The sequence below is a fragment of the Alosa sapidissima genome, chromosome 11 (genome assembly GCF_018492685.1).
Source record: "Alosa sapidissima isolate fAloSap1 chromosome 11, fAloSap1.pri, whole genome shotgun sequence".
Taxonomy (NCBI): domain Eukaryota; kingdom Metazoa; phylum Chordata; class Actinopteri; order Clupeiformes; family Clupeidae; genus Alosa; species Alosa sapidissima.
The window spans coordinates 22,418,721-22,437,353 of NC_055967.1; the positions used below are offsets into that span (position 1 = coordinate 22,418,721).

General features: G+C 48.1%; 1 protein-coding gene across 1 annotated transcript in view; it reads right to left on the reverse strand.

Moving 5' to 3' along the window:
- Positions 1-15,922, reverse strand: part of prtgb (protogenin homolog b (Gallus gallus)) — a 19,932-nt gene extending 4,010 nt beyond the window's left edge. Inside the window, exons 1-12 of the mRNA XM_042109394.1 lie at positions 15,789-15,922; positions 14,718-15,020; positions 8,949-9,093; positions 7,984-8,123; positions 7,232-7,528; positions 6,004-6,163; positions 5,497-5,750; positions 4,300-4,464; positions 3,725-4,033; positions 3,026-3,211; positions 1,450-1,545; positions 884-1,070 (exon numbers count right to left, since the gene is read on the reverse strand). Coding sequence (XP_041965328.1) covers positions 884-1,070; positions 1,450-1,545; positions 3,026-3,211; positions 3,725-4,033; positions 4,300-4,464; positions 5,497-5,750; positions 6,004-6,163; positions 7,232-7,528; positions 7,984-8,123; positions 8,949-9,093; positions 14,718-15,020; positions 15,789-15,855 — 2,309 coding nt within the window. The 5' untranslated portion in view covers positions 15,856-15,922. The remainder of the gene's footprint in view (positions 1-883; positions 1,071-1,449; positions 1,546-3,025; positions 3,212-3,724; positions 4,034-4,299; positions 4,465-5,496; positions 5,751-6,003; positions 6,164-7,231; positions 7,529-7,983; positions 8,124-8,948; positions 9,094-14,717; positions 15,021-15,788) is intronic.
- Between the last annotated feature and the right edge of the window lie 2,711 nt (positions 15,923-18,633).

The window sequence follows — 18,633 nt, forward strand, 5'->3', positions numbered from 1 at the left end:
CACACACATTTTATATACTTTATTTGATTTCATTAGGAATCAAATGTTCAGAATAATCCAGTATATTACAGCAGTTCATTAATCTATTATGGTTTATCAAGGGTACAAGAGACTCTTCCAAATAAACATGCTTCCTATAACTGCTTTTATGGAACAGTACTTTGCCAACAGTTTGGCATTTGTTTTATATAGCCCCTCAATGCAAAGTCCACGGCCTGCCAATCTATGTACATGACCTAGGCTACCAACAACTAACAATGAGCTGACATTTGTATCCTAAGTTCTCAATAGCAGAGATCAAAGGCCAGTATTTTTATACCGTATACCGTAGTTTTTGTACAGTATGAGTCTTCTAGCCTAGAAATCTAGACGCGCCCCTAGCGGCAGCAAATTACATTTGCTGTCAGGGCTAGTCTAGCAACTCTCCGTTGGCTTGTGAGCTCCAGAAATCGAAACTCAATCAGGCCAATGCAATTGTGTATAGAGTCGTTAGGTGGGCTTAACATAATGATTGATGGCAGAGTTGCAACGGTTTGGCTTAAATTCCCTGCTACTTGAAAACAAATAAGATGGATGTTGCTGTTGGCGAACAACTTTTATTAAGTTGGCAAACGTTTGAACTAGCCAACTAGCTCCGCTGGTGGGAAACGCGTGGGACTCATAGCGCTGCCGCTGTCCTATTGCGTGCAGAGGGAATTTGAAAGACAACTGATTATCCCGCCCCTCGGACTGAACACTGCGAACAGTGAGTGCCCAGACCCTACATTTTAATGTGGGTCTGGCTCGTCAGGCTATGAGTCCTCCATAAATTGATCAAACGCACATGATAGACACACATGTACACACACACACAGACACACTTGCTGTTGCGTGTTGGACTCACGTGTGTGTATAGTGGACCGTGGAGGCGTTCTGGGGGCCCACGGGGCTGACGCGGACTGTGTAGTTCAGCAGCCGGACCGACGCGAACGCTGGGCGCCGCCAGCGCAGCAGCACTCCTGAGGAATTATGGGATTGGGCCGTCAGATGGTCTGGGGGCGGGACAGTGGCCACACGGCGTGTAGGGGCAGCTGAACACACACAACATGGAGTTAGACAACATGGCAAAGACGTGCACTGAAGCGATAACACTTAAAATGACTACCACTGTTGGCCTATGTGATCACACACATTCCAAATGGCCTTCACCTGTAGCGTATTGTATTAATACTTGAACAGTAATTTTACCTGTAGCGTATTGTATTAATAACTGAACAGTAATTTCACCTGTAGTGTGATATATAAATAGGTGAGCAGTAATTTCACCTGTAACGTATTGTCTTAATAATTGAACAGTAATTTCACCTGTAGTGTGATATATAAATAGGTGAGCAGTAATTTCACCTGTAGTGTATTGTATTATAAGGTAAACAGTATTTGTTTCTAAAAGGCACTGCTCTGCAGACTCACATGGGCATCCTGGTGTGCTGACCGTCTGGTCGGCCTGGTAACCATCTCCATTCTGACTGAAGGCAAGCAGCTTCACATGGTACTTCTCTCTCGGGCCTGCAGATGCACACACACACACACACACACACACACACACACACACACACACACACACACACACACACATCCAGCACCACACACACACACACACACACACACACACCATAGGAACCTAAGTTACAGCGAAGAAATTCAGAAATTCACAGTGTATGTCTTTTACTTCAGATCCTATGATGGCATAAGGCAGCCCAACTCACTGAGCCCCACTGCCCCCCCTTGACCCTCACTGACCGACATGTGGTGTCCTGTGTAAATGCTTTTGGTTTGCTGTGGTCTCACACACACACACACACACACACACACACACACATCACACTCTCTCTCTCTGTTGTGCTGTGTTGGGGGCCTGGAGAAGCAGCTTTACTGGAATCGCCCAGCCTGAGTGTGTGGAGGTCAATACCACGCATATTCCAGCCTCCATTACGAGAGCAGATTTTCAGCTCTTTGTTCAGTGGGGACAGCAGGCAGAGGAGTCCTAACCCCGACACCCCAGCATCCCCCCACAGACCCCCCCAGCATGCCCCACATCCCCCACACTTCAGGCCTCTGGTCCAATAGCCCTCAGTGGTCCGGCACTCGGCCAGACCCATTGGACAGGCTGTCGGGTCGTAGGTCATGGGTCGGGGGACGGAGAGCACGATACGCCCAGTGTCCAGCTGGAGGGGAGGGGGAGGGGCCAGTGGTGAGGGGGAGGAGCCAACCATGACTTTGGAGGAGAGGCCTGGGAACCATGAAGGGGAGACATCTGGACAATGACCCTTGACCCGGGACTGTGACAGGCACAATGCAGTGGCGGCTGTGTGTGTGTGTGTGTGTGTGTGTGTGTGTGTGTGTGTGTGTGTGTGTGTGTGTGTGTGTGTGTGTGTGATGGCAAAAGAGTGAAAGGGACCACTCAAAGGATAAAGGAAAGGAATAAACACACACTTAAACCCAGGAAAACACTTTTAGGAGGAGTGTGTGTGTGTGTGGAGAAGTTTGAAGCTCACAGTAACACATGAGGAACAGTGGACACATAAATGAAGGACAATTAAAATAAATAATGTTACACATGTATTTTTTGCTGCTAGAATGCAGTGAAACGGCGCTGAATGTCTGACACAGCTGGAGTGTCTGCTATGAGTCTGTGTGGTGGAACTGATCTAAGAGCTGATCTTAACTTACTGATCTAAGAGCTGATCTTAAACTTACTGATCTAAGAGCTGATCTTAACTTACTGATCTAAGAGCTGATCTTAAACTTACTGATCCAAGAGCTGAGAGCTGAAACTGAAGCTCTCAGCTGAGAGCTGAAACTTAAGATAGGATGGTAGCTACCCAGGCAAGTGTGGGTGTAGTTAGTGCTGGTCTTACCCAGGCCTGTTTGGGTGTAGTTAGTGCTGGTCTTACCCAGGCCTGTGTCGGTGTAGTTTGTGTTTTTCCTTTGAGGGTGTAGTTAGTGCTGGTCCTGTGTAGGTGTAGTTAGTTAGTACTGCACCTACCCAGGCCTGTGATGGTGTATTGCTGGTCCTCGGCTGGGAGCTGGTGGCTGCCTCCTTCTGGCTGACCCTCCTCATGGTAGAAGAGGCGGTAACCCAGGGCAACAGCACTGCCAGGAGATGGGTGCCAGCGCACAGAGATGGAGGTGCAGTTGATGGAGTGCAGCTGGAGTACTGGAGCCAGGGGAACTGAACACACACACACACACACACACACACACACACACACACATGGACAGACACACAGACGGACACACACACACACACACACACACACACACACACACACGGACGGACAACACATACATCCAACCACACACACACACACATACCCACAGATAAGGGGGTTTATATAAGATTAAAATTTCCATAAAAAGCCATAAAGAAGCTCATTTAAAACCAAAGTTTAAATATATGAGGGCTCCAATCTTCATGGCCTGCTGCTGCTGGGCTGTGTGTCATACTCCAGACTAATCCACACTACTCCAGATTACTCCAGATTACTCCAGACTAACACACACTATTCCAGATTACTCATACTCCATATTTATCCACATTACTCCAGATTACTCCAGTACTTTACAACATCATCTTACTCATCACACACAGATGGAGACCACACACCTGTTTACCTGTGAAGTGTTTATCTGTGTGTGTGTGTGTGTGTGTGTGTGTGTGTGTGTGTGTGGTTGTCATGGTTACCTGTGGAGCTGGAGGTCTTGGGTGTTCGGTGGGAGCTCCAGGCGGATGGCTGGCTCCAGCCTACTCGGGTTGCCGCGGCGATGCGCACCAGGTAGATGGTGTCCGGCTGGAGATCCTGCAGCAGGTGCTGAGTCACGTTGTCTCCCGGCAATTCCAGCACCGTCACCTGATCGTCCGGCGCAGTGCGGAAGGACAGCCGGTACGACAGAATGCAGCCGCGGCTCACCTTCACCGACAGCGGTCGCCATGACACCAGGGTGTCAGTGGGGCTCAGGCTCGTCAGACTCAGCTCCGGAGTACGCAAGGGAACTGAGGAAGCAAGCACACACACACACACACACACACACAGACACACAGAGAGAGAAACACACACAAACACACACAGAGACACACACAGACACACACACACCAACACACACACATATACACACACACACACACACACACAAAGACCATGCCAGAATATAAGTACACACCCCACCACATGTTTATTTGACAGGTGTGAGTAAGTGTTAAGTCCAGTGATCGATGTGTGTGTGTGTAGGGGCCGAGTGTAGATGCTGTCACACACTCACCGTCCTCCAGGGTGTGTCGGCAGACAGGCTCGGACATGCGGCTGGCGCCCATGGGCATGTAGGCCACGATGTAAAAGCTGTAGTTGCCTGCTGCCTCCAGCTCGTCCACAATGTAGCTGGTGGTGTCGTTACCGATGACCGCCTGGTACTCCTCGTTATTCAGACCTGGGGGACGGAGAGGGGGGGCAGTGGCTGAGTGTCCGAGCGTGTGAGAGTGTGTGAGAGTGTGTAGAGGTCCCCATGCCACATCACAGATGACATCACATGCTACATCACAGATGACGTCACAGGCCTCAGCTCTGTCACATTCCAAAGCCCCAGTCAGCATAGACCTCTGAAGTTCGCCTACAAATAAGCTGCCATCTTTGCCCAAATAAGGAGATCCGGTATCTTGAGATTTTTTCTATGGGAAAATTACATGGGGATTTTGAATTATCGCACCTGTTAAACTCTCGCGGGGACGAAGAAATTAGAAAATTCATACGTTTTGGTCTACACAGTTTTGTCCTCTGCCTTCGAGTGGATACTGTGATCTTCGGTATATAAAGACGGCACACTTTGATCTTTGCTACCCTAGAGCTAACTTACAATGCAACTTGCCATAGGTAGTTAGCTTCAATTAACACCTGGATCTCCTTATATGGGCAAAGATGGCAGCTTTGGTTCCTTTTTGTAGGCGAACTTCAGAGGTCTATTCACTCAGACACAGACACACCTCACACTTGCCCACTGGCCACACTGGTCACACTGGCCAGTCTGTTTGCTGGTTTTAAAACTCGATCAGTGGGGTGCAACTGGCTACAGTACGCGTCACCACACTTGGGTCCGAGTGTCCACGTGGACGCGGACTCCAGTCCAGTCCATCTCTCTCACACTCGCTTCCTGTCACTCTCTTCACTGTCCAGTTACATTAAAGGCAATAGTCTGCACCATCCCCGAAGGTCACAAAACTCAAAAACACTGCATTTCAAATGATGCAACTCACCCTCGTACTGCCTCCCTAGTAGTGCCCATTCTACACATACCCTACTCACCCTTGTACTGCCTCCCTAGCAGTGCCCACTCTACACACATACCCTACTCACCCTCGTACTGCCTCCCTAGCAGTGCCCACTCTACACACATGCCCGACTACTGCCGCCTATCCCATCATGCTCTCCCCCACGTGTGATGTGTGCTCCTGTGTGCGTCTCTCACCCTCGACCTTCGTGTAGTGCACGGAGTAGGCAATGACTTTGTCTGCGTTGTACTGTGGCCGTTCCCAGGCCAGCAAGATGGCTGAGCTGGAGATGGTCTCGGCCCGCACATTCCTGGGCGCGCTTGGACGGTCCTCCGACATGACCACAACCAGCCGTGCCACTGCCAGCAGCGAACCCTGCGAGTTCTCGGCCACACACTGGTACATGGCGTCGTCCTCAGGCGTGATCTGGGTGATCACCAGCTTACTGCCGCTGAGGGGAGACAATAGCAGCACATCAGTGATCACACACATACACACACACACACACACACAAAAACACACACACACACACACACACACACACACACACACACACACACACACACACACACACACACAAACAGACACACACGCACGCACAAGCACAAACACACACACACACACACACACACACACACAAACACACACACACACACACACACACAAACACACACACACACACACACACTCAGCAGTGTGTGTACCTGTTGTACATCTTCACCCTGCCGTTGGAGTGCAGCTCCTGGCCGTTCTTGAGCCAGGTGATGCGTGGGTGGGGCACCCCCTCCGCGCGGCAGGTGAAGCGGGCAGTGCCAGCACGGGGGTGGGTCTGGCTCTCTGGGCGCTCCACCAGGGAGGGGGGCACTGCGGGGAGGAGGCAGATATTACAACACCATAGACATACAGGGACAACACCATAGACATACAGGGACAACACCATAGACATACAGGGACAACACACCATAGACATACAGGTACAACATGCCATAGACATACAGGTACAACACCATAGACATACAGGGACAACACACCATAGACATACAGGGACAACACGCCATAGACATACAGGTACAACACCATAGACATACAGGGACAACACGCCATAGACATACAGGGACAACACGCCATAGACATACAGGTACAACACCATAGACATACAGGGACAACACACCATAGACATACAGGGACAACATGCCATAGACATACAGGTACAACACTATAGACATACAGGTACAACACTATAGACATACAGGGACAACACACCATAGACATACAGGTACAACACCATAGACATACAGGGACAACACACCATAGACATACAGGTACAACACCATAGACATACAGGGACAACACTATAGACATACAGGGACAACACAACACCATAGACATACAGTACAGGGACAACACAACACCATAGACATACAGGGACAACACCATAGATATACAGGGACAACACCAAGGGGTCAGCCGCGGCCTACTGGTTAGCGCTTCGGACTTGTAACCGGAGGGTTGCCGGTTCGAACCCCAACCAGTAGGCACAGCTGAAGCCCTTGAGCAAGGCACCTAACCCCTCACTGCTCCCCGAGCGCCGCTGTTATAGCAGGCAGCTCTCTGTGCCAGGATTAGTGTGTGCTGAGTGTGTTTCACTAATTCACGGATTGCGATAAATGCAGAGACCAAATTTCCCTCACGGGATCAAAAGAGTATATATACTATACTATACATAGATATACAGGGACAACACCATAGAGAGACTTGTAACACTAATCAGAGATGGGAGAAATGGTATCTCAACAGTCAACACTTCAGTATGAGTGTGACTCCTGTGTGTGTTAATCTGGTGGCTGGTCTGAGCGTGGGTGGTGTTATTGTGATGTAGTGTTGTTGTTGTTGTTGTTGTTGTTGTTGTTGTTGTTGTGATGATGGGCTTACTGAGCACGGTGAGGTTGGCGGCGGCAGAGGTGAAGTTGCGCGTTCGGGGGGTGGTGGCTCTGCATAGGTAGACGCCACTGTGGCGAGGCTGCACATCAGAGATCACCAGGTTGCCGTTGCCGTGCACGCGGGCGTTGAACACATCAATGGGCGTGGAGTCCGCCCTACTCCATGACACCAGGGGCCGCGGGTTGCCATAGGCGACACACTCCAGGACAGCAGTGCGGTGCTGTGGAGCTGAGATGTTCTGTGGAGCCACAACGATCTCAGGCCCAACCACAGCTCTGGGGCCTGGACCTGAGGATGGAGGGCATTGGATACACACAGTCAGAACAACACACACACACACACACACACACACACAGACTTAGAACAGAACAACAAATGACATGCTATCTCCCACTCAACACACACACACTCACAGACAATCAGTACAACACACACACACACACACATAAACACACACACACACATATACACTCACAAACAGTCAGTACAACACACACACACACACACACAGTCAGTACAACACATACAAAATGCTTCCCCTGCCCACACACTCACACAAAGTCTCAGTATGACACACACACACACAAAACTCTCAGAACAACACACAGCATCCATGCTCCTCTTCAGTTTGAGTTATGACTCACACACAGTTAGGAGAGAGTGTAGTATGGTGCAAAAACTACAACACCCACACCACCACACAACACAAACAGGACTCACAGCATGCATAACGACGGGCATACCTTCACCTGAGCGGACGGAAAGGGTGGCCTCATCACTTAGAAGCCTGCCGGCGATATTGGTCGCCAGGCAACGGTAATTCCCAGCATCCTCTGGTCTCACGTCACTGATCTGAAGTGCTCCGTTAGGCAGGACGGTGATTCTGGGAACACAACAACAGTCATCATCACACTTTTTACAGTCATCATCACACTTTTTACAGTTTTTACACTAGAGTTAGGACAGCTTATTAATGAGAGTTAGAATAGAATATTATTAAACTAGAGTTAGGACATAGTTAGAAGAGATTATTATTACACTAGAGTTAGGACAGCTTATTAATGAGAGTTAGAATAGATTATTATTACACTAGAGTTAGGACAGCTTGTAAGATAGATGTAGATAGAACAGAGTAAGAACAGCTTATCACTGTAAGATAGTTAGAACAGCTTATTACTGTAAAACAGTTAGAACAGTGTATTACTGTAAGATAGTTAGAACAGCTTATTACTGTAAAAAAGTTAGAACAGCTTATTACTGTAGGAAAGCAGAGACTTTCTAACGAGGAGACTTTCTTTCTATCCTCCATAGAAATGCATGGGGCTAGTTTGTAACGGCAATATGGCCGTTACTACACATATCACACCCCTTCCTCGGCAAAACGTCGACATGTGAATACATTGAGCCAATCATGTGGTGTGATGTGAATACATTGAGCCAACCATATGATGTGTTGTGAAGACATCGTGACAATCATGTGTTGTGATCTCGCCGCTGGAGCAAGATTGGTGTCGTGAAGCCTTGCGCACGCGCATTTCTGCCGAAATGGATGCCCGACGAGTGCCCAAAAAGCGTTGCCATATGGCCGCCGAGTGGAGGGACTTGCCTAAAAGGACTTTGACTAAAGTTAGAACAGATAGTTCTGACTGCACAGAGATGGAGATGGACGTCCATCTGAGCTCAGCCGCTCGGCTCCCGGTGGACTCACCTGTCCGGCTCGGCCGGTAGCATTCTTTGGTTGAGCTTCCAGGTGACGGTGGCGGGGGGGCTGCTGATGACATCACAGGTGAGTCTGGCCACTGCTCCCTCCCTCACTGTCACGGGAGCAGGCTGCGTCACGAAGGAGGGGACACCTGGGAGACATAAGGGGGTGGAGAAGCGAGAGTGAGATCACTGAGACACAGATCACACCAACGCCAGGATGTCACCATTCTAAACGTACACTCTAGAACATTCTAAACACATGCTCTAGAACATTTTAAACACACAAAACACACTTTGGAGCATTTTAAACACACACTCTAGAATATTTTAAACACACACTCTAGAACATATTAAACACACAAAACAGACAGATTCATAAGGCTCTGACACAAAACACACTCTGGAGCTGTTAAACACACACTCTAGAACATTTTAAGCACTCTCTATAGAACTGTAAAGTGCACTGCGCTGAGTGCGGTGAGACTTTCGCCGAAATGTTCAACTAACAAGCACTCCATAAACAATGGATTTTGTTGAGCGGTACCATCAAAACTAGAACTGAATCGTAATCTACATGGTGGCAGCGGAAGGGTTCGGCTGTGGTGTGCGGGGCTGTATAGGAAACAATGGAGTCTAATGTAATGGAAGGTGAAAAGCGAAGTGCGCTGCACTCATGTCACCGCTGATGTATGGGAGTCTTAACACTCTTCTCTCTCACTACAGTCTCACATAGTTACATCTGGACACATCTGGGTGTGGAGCTTCAGACTTAACCAGACAGATACTGTATAAAACATTTAAAACACATTCTTTATTACATACATGACCACACATCTATACAGCCTTTATAACACATTGCTTACGAGGATGGGCTGCTTTGGTTATGAATTAGCTAGGGGTGTGGTTGGGTGTGTGGTGCTGAGCCCCCATTGATCTCTGCTCTGATTGACTGGGCTCTTGTGGGGGTGGGGAACCAATAGAGCATCTGTTCTGATCAATTGATCATTGGTGGGGTGTCATTGAATGACGAGCTCTCATAGATCAGCATTGACCAATAGCAATAGCCATTCATTACATACATAGCTACTACATAGCACCAACTGATACCAGATCAATGAGAATCAGCAACTCAGCTCTTTCTCTCAGCACACACACACACACACAAACACAAACACACACACACACACACACACACTCACAAACGCCTTGCCCTCCATCATGGGGACCCACCAGTGACCATGTGCATGATGTTGACTTTCTAGAAAGCAATTCTACATGATCCTAGACCACACACTCATTCTCTAATACACACATCCTATATGATAACCACACACTCATTCTCTAATACACACATCCTATATGATAACCACACACTCATTCTCTAATACACACATCCTATATGATAATCACACACACTCATTCTCTAATACACATCAGTCTGTACACAGACAGACACAGACAGTTACTCGTGTAGACATCACCTGATTGTGCAGAGGACTAACAGAGAAATGCTACATTAATAGAGAGAAACGCTACATTAAGACTGGTCTTAAATGAGATACTATATTAACACAGAGAAGAAGACTCTTAGGTGTGAGAGTCTGGACCAATCTGTCTCTTCCCTCCCTTCCTGTGTGTGTGTGTGTGCGTGTGTGTGTGTGTGTGTGTGTATGTGTGTGCGTGTGTGTGTGGGACTCCAAACACACAGCAGTGTGCAGATGGCTTATCGCTCAACTTAACCTCAGGGACGTGAACCAAGCTTCCTGTGGACTCCTTATGGCTCTCATCTCGAACTCAGCAACATTAACTCGCCCTTTTATAGACCATAAGCATCTCACCCCAATCTGCACCAATCAACATCAAGTGCACATCTGAACATCCAGTGTGTGTGTGTGAACACAGCTTTCAGTATCAGTGTGTGTGTGTGTGTGTGTGTGTGTGTGTGTGTGTGTGTGTGTGTGTGTGTGTGTGTGTGTGTGTGTGTGTGTGTGCATGTGTGTGCATGTGTGTGTGTGTGTACCATTCTTTTCAGTACCATTCTCTAGCATGCAATGTGCACAACTTTCAATAGCATTCTCTAGTGAGTAGTGTGTGTATGTGTGAACACAGCTTTAGTAACATTCTCTAGTGAGCAGTGTGTGTGTGTGTGTGTGTGTGTGTGTGTGTGAATACAGCTTTAGTACCATTCTCTAGTGAGCAGTGTGTGTGTTAATACAGCTTTCAGTACCATTCTCTAGTGAGCATTGTGTGTGTGTGTGTGTGTGTGTGAACACAGCTTTAGTAGCATTCTCTAGTGAACAGTGTGTGTGTGTGTGAACACAGCTTTAGTAGCATTCTCTAGTGAGCAGTGTGTGTGTGTGTGTGCGAATACAGCTTAGTACCATTCTATAGTAGCAGTGTGTGTGTTAATACAGCTTTCAGTACCATTCTCTAGTGAGCAGTGTGTGTGTGTGTGAACACAGCTTTAGTACCATTCTCTAGTGAGCAGTGTGTGTGTGTGTGTGTGTGTGTGTGTGTGTGAACACAGCTTTAGTAGCATTCTCTAGTGAGCAGTGTGTGTGTGTGTGTGTGTGTGTGTGTGTGTGTGTGTGTGTGTGTGTGTGTGTGTGTGTGTGAACACAGCTTTAGTAGCATTCTCTAGTGAGCAGTGTGTGTGTGTGTGTGTGTGTGTGTGTGTGTGTGTGTGTGTGTGTGTGTGTGAACACAGCTTTAGTAGCATTCTCTAGTGAGCAGTGTGTGTGTGTGTGTGTGTGTGTGTGTGTGAACACAGCTTTAGTAGCATTCTCTAGTGAGCAGTGTGTGTGTGTGTGTGTGTGTGTGTGTGTGTGAACACAGCTTTAGTAGCATTCTCTAGTGAGCAGTGTGTGTGTGTGTGTGTGTGTGTGTGTGTGTGTGTGTGTGTGTGTGTGTGTGTGTGTGTGTGTGAACACAGCTTTAAGGCTCCATCACTCATATAACTCTGGTGAGAGTTTGCCAATCAGCATCAAGTGCACATCTAAAACCCCAGTGTGTGTGTGAACACAGCTTTCAGTCTCATTCTGTAGTGTGCAGTGTGTGTGTGAACACAGCTTTCAGCCTCATTCTGTAGTGTGCAGTGTGTGTGTGAACACAGCTTTCAGCCTCATTCTGTAGTGTGCAGTCTCTGTCACTCATATGATGATGTCACACAAGAGACAGTCATAAAACAACTAGTTTCCTTCTGTCAGCTCTGAATATGGGATATAGTATAGTATAGTATAGTATATATACTTTTTTGATCCCGTGAGGGAAATTTGGTAATATATATATATATATATATAATAAAGCTCACCAGAGTCTAGTGTGTGTGTGCGTGCGTGCGTGCGTGTGTGTGTGTGTGTGTGTGTGTGTGTGTGTGTGAGAGAGAGAGAGAGTGTGTGATTATCAGCTTTGTTGTGTGTGAAGTGTGAAGTGTAAAGTGTTTCTCTTTTTAACCTTAAACTTCAGCCCCCACACACACATACTCACACACACACTCACACACACACACACGGCAGCTGGCGGGCATTGGTCCGGGAGCGTGTGACCGCCCCATCCCCCCCTGCAGGTCAGGCTTGCCGTAAAGACCAGATCAATGGGCAGGTCACACAGGACAGAGGTTGCCTCACAAAGGGCAGGGGTCAACCCCCAAAAGTCCACCCCATTTTCACCCAAATTGGGAACCCCGGCCTGATCGAAGGCAGTTGTAATGGTGGCCAAAACACTGGGTAGTGCATGCGATTGACCTGAGCTGGCCAATGCCCTGATCAATATAGGAGGATGCAGCCTCTGTAGGAAGTAGTGTGTGTGTGTGTGTGTGTGCTTTGGTGTGGGTGTTAATGTGTGATTGTGTGTGTGGCTGCGTGCATTTGTGTGTGATGTGATTATGATGCAGCAGTTTCCTGTGTTGCCAGCTATAAGAGATAACTATGACTGGTTTGCCATGTAGACTACGGCACCTCTTGCAGTCATGTGATCAAACATACCAATGGTACTAATGTGACTGTGTTCACTGCTAACAGAGCTGCTTAGAGCTGTGTGTGTATGTATGTATATGTGTATGTGTGTGTGTGCGTGTGTGTGTGTTTGTGTGTGCTCCTACTAACAGAGGTGCTCAGAGCTGTGTGTGTATGTATGTATATGTGTATGTGTGTGTGTGCGCTCCTACTAACAGAGGTCCAGTCAGGGATCTAAGATCGTGTGGCCATGAACTAGACTCTAGCCCTCAGGACAAAACCACAACAATGAGCCTTTGCGCACAACACACACAAAGCCTGATCTGCCTCTGTGTGTGTGTGTGTGCGTGTGTGTGTGTGTGTAGAGGGGGGCAGCCGGGAGACCGCCACACACAATGCCTCTCCCATGATCCCACTGACCCCACAGCCTCTCCCATGGGTGCACGGACAGACGGCAAGTCCCTCCCCCTGACCTCTGCCCCCTGTTGCCATGGTGATCTGGAGTTCAACGTTGACCAGTTAGTATTGATCACCAAAAACTACTCTGGTTTTTTCCTCCAGTTTAACTGCTAAAGCATCAGCATATGACCTTGTTGCTCACCACAACAGTGGACACACACAACCATGAACATACACAGCAGTGGACACCACAACAGTGGACATCCATGAACATTACAGCAGTGAGACTGCTGAGATGAGAAATGGACTTTTCTACAACTGACTAAAAGGCCGTGCCCATACTGGACAGTGGGCACCTCTGACATCACTAGAGGCCCATACTGGACATTGGGCACCTCTGACATCACTATTGGCCCATACTGGGCACTGGGCACCTCTGACATCACTAGAGGCCCATACTGGACACTGGGCGCCTCTGTATTACAGAGTGCATGTGCCCAAAGCTTTTCTGTAATAAAGATAAAATAATCCAGTGGTGTCCATGAGAGGGGGAGAGAGGCAACAGCTGTGGAACACTACTGCACACACACACACGCACACACGCACACACGCACACACGCACACACACACACACCCATCTCAGACCAAACAAACGAAGCGTCCGTGCTCTCAGGGGCCCCTCAGCCCAGGGGCAGCGCTGCATAAAGGGGTCATGCTGAATGGACGGTCATGCTGCAGGCGCCTCTGTGTGACCGCACACAGAGCTGAACACAATGGCGCTGGAGCAGCACACTTCACAATGACTGGGCTAGTCCACAGCACCACTATAACGCATGGCTGAGTGTGTGTGTGTGTGTGTGTGTGTGTGTGTGTGTGTGTGTGTGTGTCTTGTGAACTCTAGTGTTTTTACTGCTCCCCCCAGCCACTTAGCTGATAACACTATACCTCACTTTACGAGCTTACCTGCCCAACAGTGGAGACACACCCAGGCAAAGAACTTTTATCATCTCTACATCCCACTGCTCTACATCCCTTAGCATTTAGCATATCTACATCCTTTAGCATTTAGCATCTCCACATCCCTTAGCATTTAGCATCTCTACTGTACATCTCTTTACATAATGTGCGAGATGGGATATACTTCAGTTATGGGAGCAAGTGCTGTCTGAATGTGTCCAATAGGTACCCATCACAGGGACCAACTAACCAATCAGGGCTGGCATGCTGACACATCTGTAAGTTCAGTCCAATTGTGCTGCTGTCCAATATGGCGCACTGCTTGGCATCAAATAACTTTCCAAAACACTCTTACTGTTTGTGAGGACCTGTTCAGACATGGAGCAAGGTCCTAGGGTGAGGGTGAGGGTGAGGGTGTGGGTTAGGGTGAGGGTTATGGTAAGGTCGAGGTCCTGTAGACTTACTTGCGATTGTGAGTTGTGCTCTTTGGCTGAGGATGGCTCCATATTTGTTCCTGGCCAGGCAGTGGTAGAAGCCTTCGTCTGAGAGTCCTCGTCTCCGTCCCTCCACCCTGGAGATGAGCAGCGACCCGTTGGCCAGGAGCCGGACCTGCTCACTCTCCCGAACTAGCACACGGTTCCTCAGCCACCTGATGTCGATGGGAGGCTCTCCTTGGGCCTGGCAGTCCAGAACAACACGTGCGTTCTGCACGGCCGCCACGTCACAGGGCTCCGTCACAAATGACAGCTCACTAAAACACAAAACACCTGGACAAACACCAGAGACCTGTCAGCAAGGCCAGAGGAGACTGGACACAGATGATGACAGACAGACTGACTAGCCACTGCTGACCACACACACACACACACATACACACACATACACACACACACACAGACACACACTGGCCTTCTGGCTATTATCAATTAAAAAAAAAGTTAAATTAATCTACTATTAAAATAATGGTTAGTTACATCCATAATTTAAATATTAGGGACTGACAACATTTCTGTGTCAAACAATGTAGTAAAACAAACAAATCACCCAAGCTGATGAAAACAGTCAGTTTCCCCACTATTAGCCTAGTTATTAGCCTAGTTATTGGACGACACTGAATTTGAGATAATCTATGTCTATCTATGCTGGCAATGAAGTAAATATGCTATGAAGTTTTCAGTAATAGCATTTTAAAAGGCACTCTCTTCTGCTGTTAGGAGACACCCGGCACACAAAAAGAGTTTAAACCTCATAGTCACTGTAATCTGAGTGTGATTCCCAATGTAGGTTATGAGCTTGTGGAGGACAGGACACCACCGCAATAAAATAGCAAGATGATAAACCCTACCAAATCCAGTCTCACTTCAAGAAAAGTTGATGTAGGCTCATACTAAACTTGATTATCGTCTGTTTTTTGCCAAACCCGAGAAATATCCCTTGTCACATCCGATCAATGAGTTAGACGTTGTGCAGTCAGTTTGTTTCCACTCAGACACACAAAAGTCACGTTTTTGAAAGGAGAAAAGCTGTGTTCTTACCTGTCAAAGGCAGAAATAAAGATAAAAACAGCATACGCTGGATTAATTCCCTTTTGATAAACGCCATTTATTCAAGAGGTTCGTTCATTATCTTGGCTCGGACGCCGCTTCCCGCAGCGCGGCGTGTATACTCCTCTGGCCAGAACGCAACTAAACCGGCCAAAGCGATGACTGGAGATGGGGGCTGACCCCCCCCCCCCCCCCCCAATACCACAGCGACCTTCCCACTCCCCCTTCACCAAGGAGAAAGCCAATGGCCGTTACCCACAGGCACCTTGCACGACTTAGGCCGAACACATCTCATATAACCTAATGTGAAGAACTAACTTATAGTTACACACTATAGTTACACACATCCAAAACAAGTGGATTTTTTTTTTGAATAGGCTATTAGGAGATCATGCATAGTTGTTAGACCGTAGGTTGCAGATCATTTTCTAACAATTTAAAAATAGCCTATTTTTTGTAGGCCTATAGGCTATGTCACAGTTTGTGTGTTAATTAGTAGGCTATAGCCTACAATACCAAATACTATAGCCTTTATGAGTTGTCAAGCAGTCTCAGTGGGTATAAAAACGTTGGCCATATTTCCTTGGCCCGGCTGCCTAAGCCGAAAAACCTGAATAATTATGGCCAGATATTGACGGCGGGTCGTCAGCTGTCCTGCGAGTGCGCATATCGATCGAGTGGGTGCATGCCTATTGACAATGACCAACCCGTGCCGGAGCCCTTTCAGGGGAAAACAATAGTGGCCCAGCTGTTTGATCAGATGAGAGCTATCTGCATACATCCGAGGTTCCCAAACTCATTCACGCCACGGGTCAGAAGCAGCACGGCACAACATAGCAGTGTTTCTGCTATTTTGTAATGAACGTGTTGCGAGGCATCTTAACTTAAACTTCCTTTTTCATTTCTAAATAAAACATGTAACCAAATGTCTCTGCTACATGTTATAAAAAATATATATATACTAGGCTTGCTACCCAATCAATGGAGTAAGCTGTTTACTAATTAGTTAAGTATAGGCCTAGTTTCCCCACATCCTAACTGAACTGAGTAGAGTCTGGTAATACAAGCAAAGGTCCACATGTCCAGTAAAATTGTATGATTAGTGCCCAGCATTGATGCTGCCCCAGTCCCCCCACCAGGCCCGTGGTGCACTACAGCTTTCATAACTCTTGCAGCTGTTATTGTGTATACCTCCTCTAACAGTGGGACACAGTCCAGATCGTCACCGCTCGGCATGACTGTACATACACACCCAGAGTGAAGGCAGGACATCACACAATCAGCCTACTCATCTGACAATTCAGGGAAAAGTTAATTAAAAAAAAAAAAAAACACTTCAATTATTGCAGTGATGTTGGGGATGTTTAGGGACACCTTCCATACGGTAGCTGGTTGATATTTTCCATGTCCGCCAAGCTGACATGGATTCACAGATGAGTGTCAAACCCAGAACCATTTGGTCATCAGAACCGAGTCTCCCTGCGTAGGTTTGGTCATCAGAACTGTGTGGGTTTGCTTCCTGGGTCCTCTGGCCGGACCTGGTCACAAGATCAGCCTCAGAGCTGTGAAAGGCGGGGCCAGTGGTTTGAATGACAGGAGGCCGAGGTCCAGAAGGCGAGCTGCTGAAGAGTCAATGTGTGTGTGTGTGTGTGTGTGAGGGGGGGGGGGAAGTCATTACCATGGGATGAATACGGCGGAGCATGGGAACCTGCCCCGCACCCACTTACCCCGGCACTGGCCAACGCCAGGGTCAGGAGTAGCCCCTCCCCACTGAACCCTCACCTCTGACCCCCCACACCACATCACCTTCTACTTCTGATCTGCCCATGTATGTGTGTCGTGTCTGTGTGTGTGAGTGTGAGGGCTGACTAAGACAAAGCTGCTGAAGGCTTCAGAGCTAAAGACAGACTTTGTAATATTCAGACTTCTCTGCAGAACCTCAGAGTCACCAGTCTAAGGTCCACGTGACCCAAGAGGTTCTGGAGGTTTCAGTCCCATCAGAGTCCTGGTGCCATATGAACTGACCTATATAAGACTATAAAGCTACACCATAAACCATTATACATTTCTACAAAGAAATTAGTATTAGTATTGTGTGTGTTTTTACACCATAGGTAGTTTTCCAGGTGAGTGAATGTGTGTGTGTGTGTGTGTGTTTGTGTGGATAAATGTGTTATAAGATTGTGCTTGTATAGCTTAACTCTCTCTAACCCATCTTAGGTCATAAGGTCATCAGTCTAAACCAAACCTTCAAAGGTGTGGTTCCCTTCCTGGCCAACAGAGGGAGCAGAGCGCTGGGCTCCAGCAAGACCACAGCCCAGAGCCGTATGCTACTGCCGGGCCCAGGACGTGCTCTGCTGGCTGGTTCCAACACTGGAGCTCCTCGACTGACCTGAGGGGACACACTGCAGCCCGAAGGCTGACGGAGGAACTGCATACAGCACGTAGGAATGGCAACGGAGGCTGATCATTTCTGGCTCAGAAAAGATCATTTAGCTTTAGTCATTTATTGGTGAATGTTACTCTGTGGGGGAGGGGCTAACTTGGAGGAGTTGGATGGGGTGTGGTGGGGGAGGGGAGGGGAGGGGTAACTTGGAGGAGTTGGGTGGGGTGTGGTGGGGGAGGGGAGGGGTAACTTGGAGGAGTTGGGTGGGGTGTGGTGGGGTAACTTGGAGGAGTGGGGTGGGGGAGGGGCAATTTGTAGGGGTTGGGTGGGATGGGATGAGAGGAGACATACACACCCAGAGTGAAGGAAGTATCAAAACAAACTAACTGGATGGCACACTTTCACACAGCACTACTCACAAAGAGAAAACTCCTTCAGAGACGAGCATTC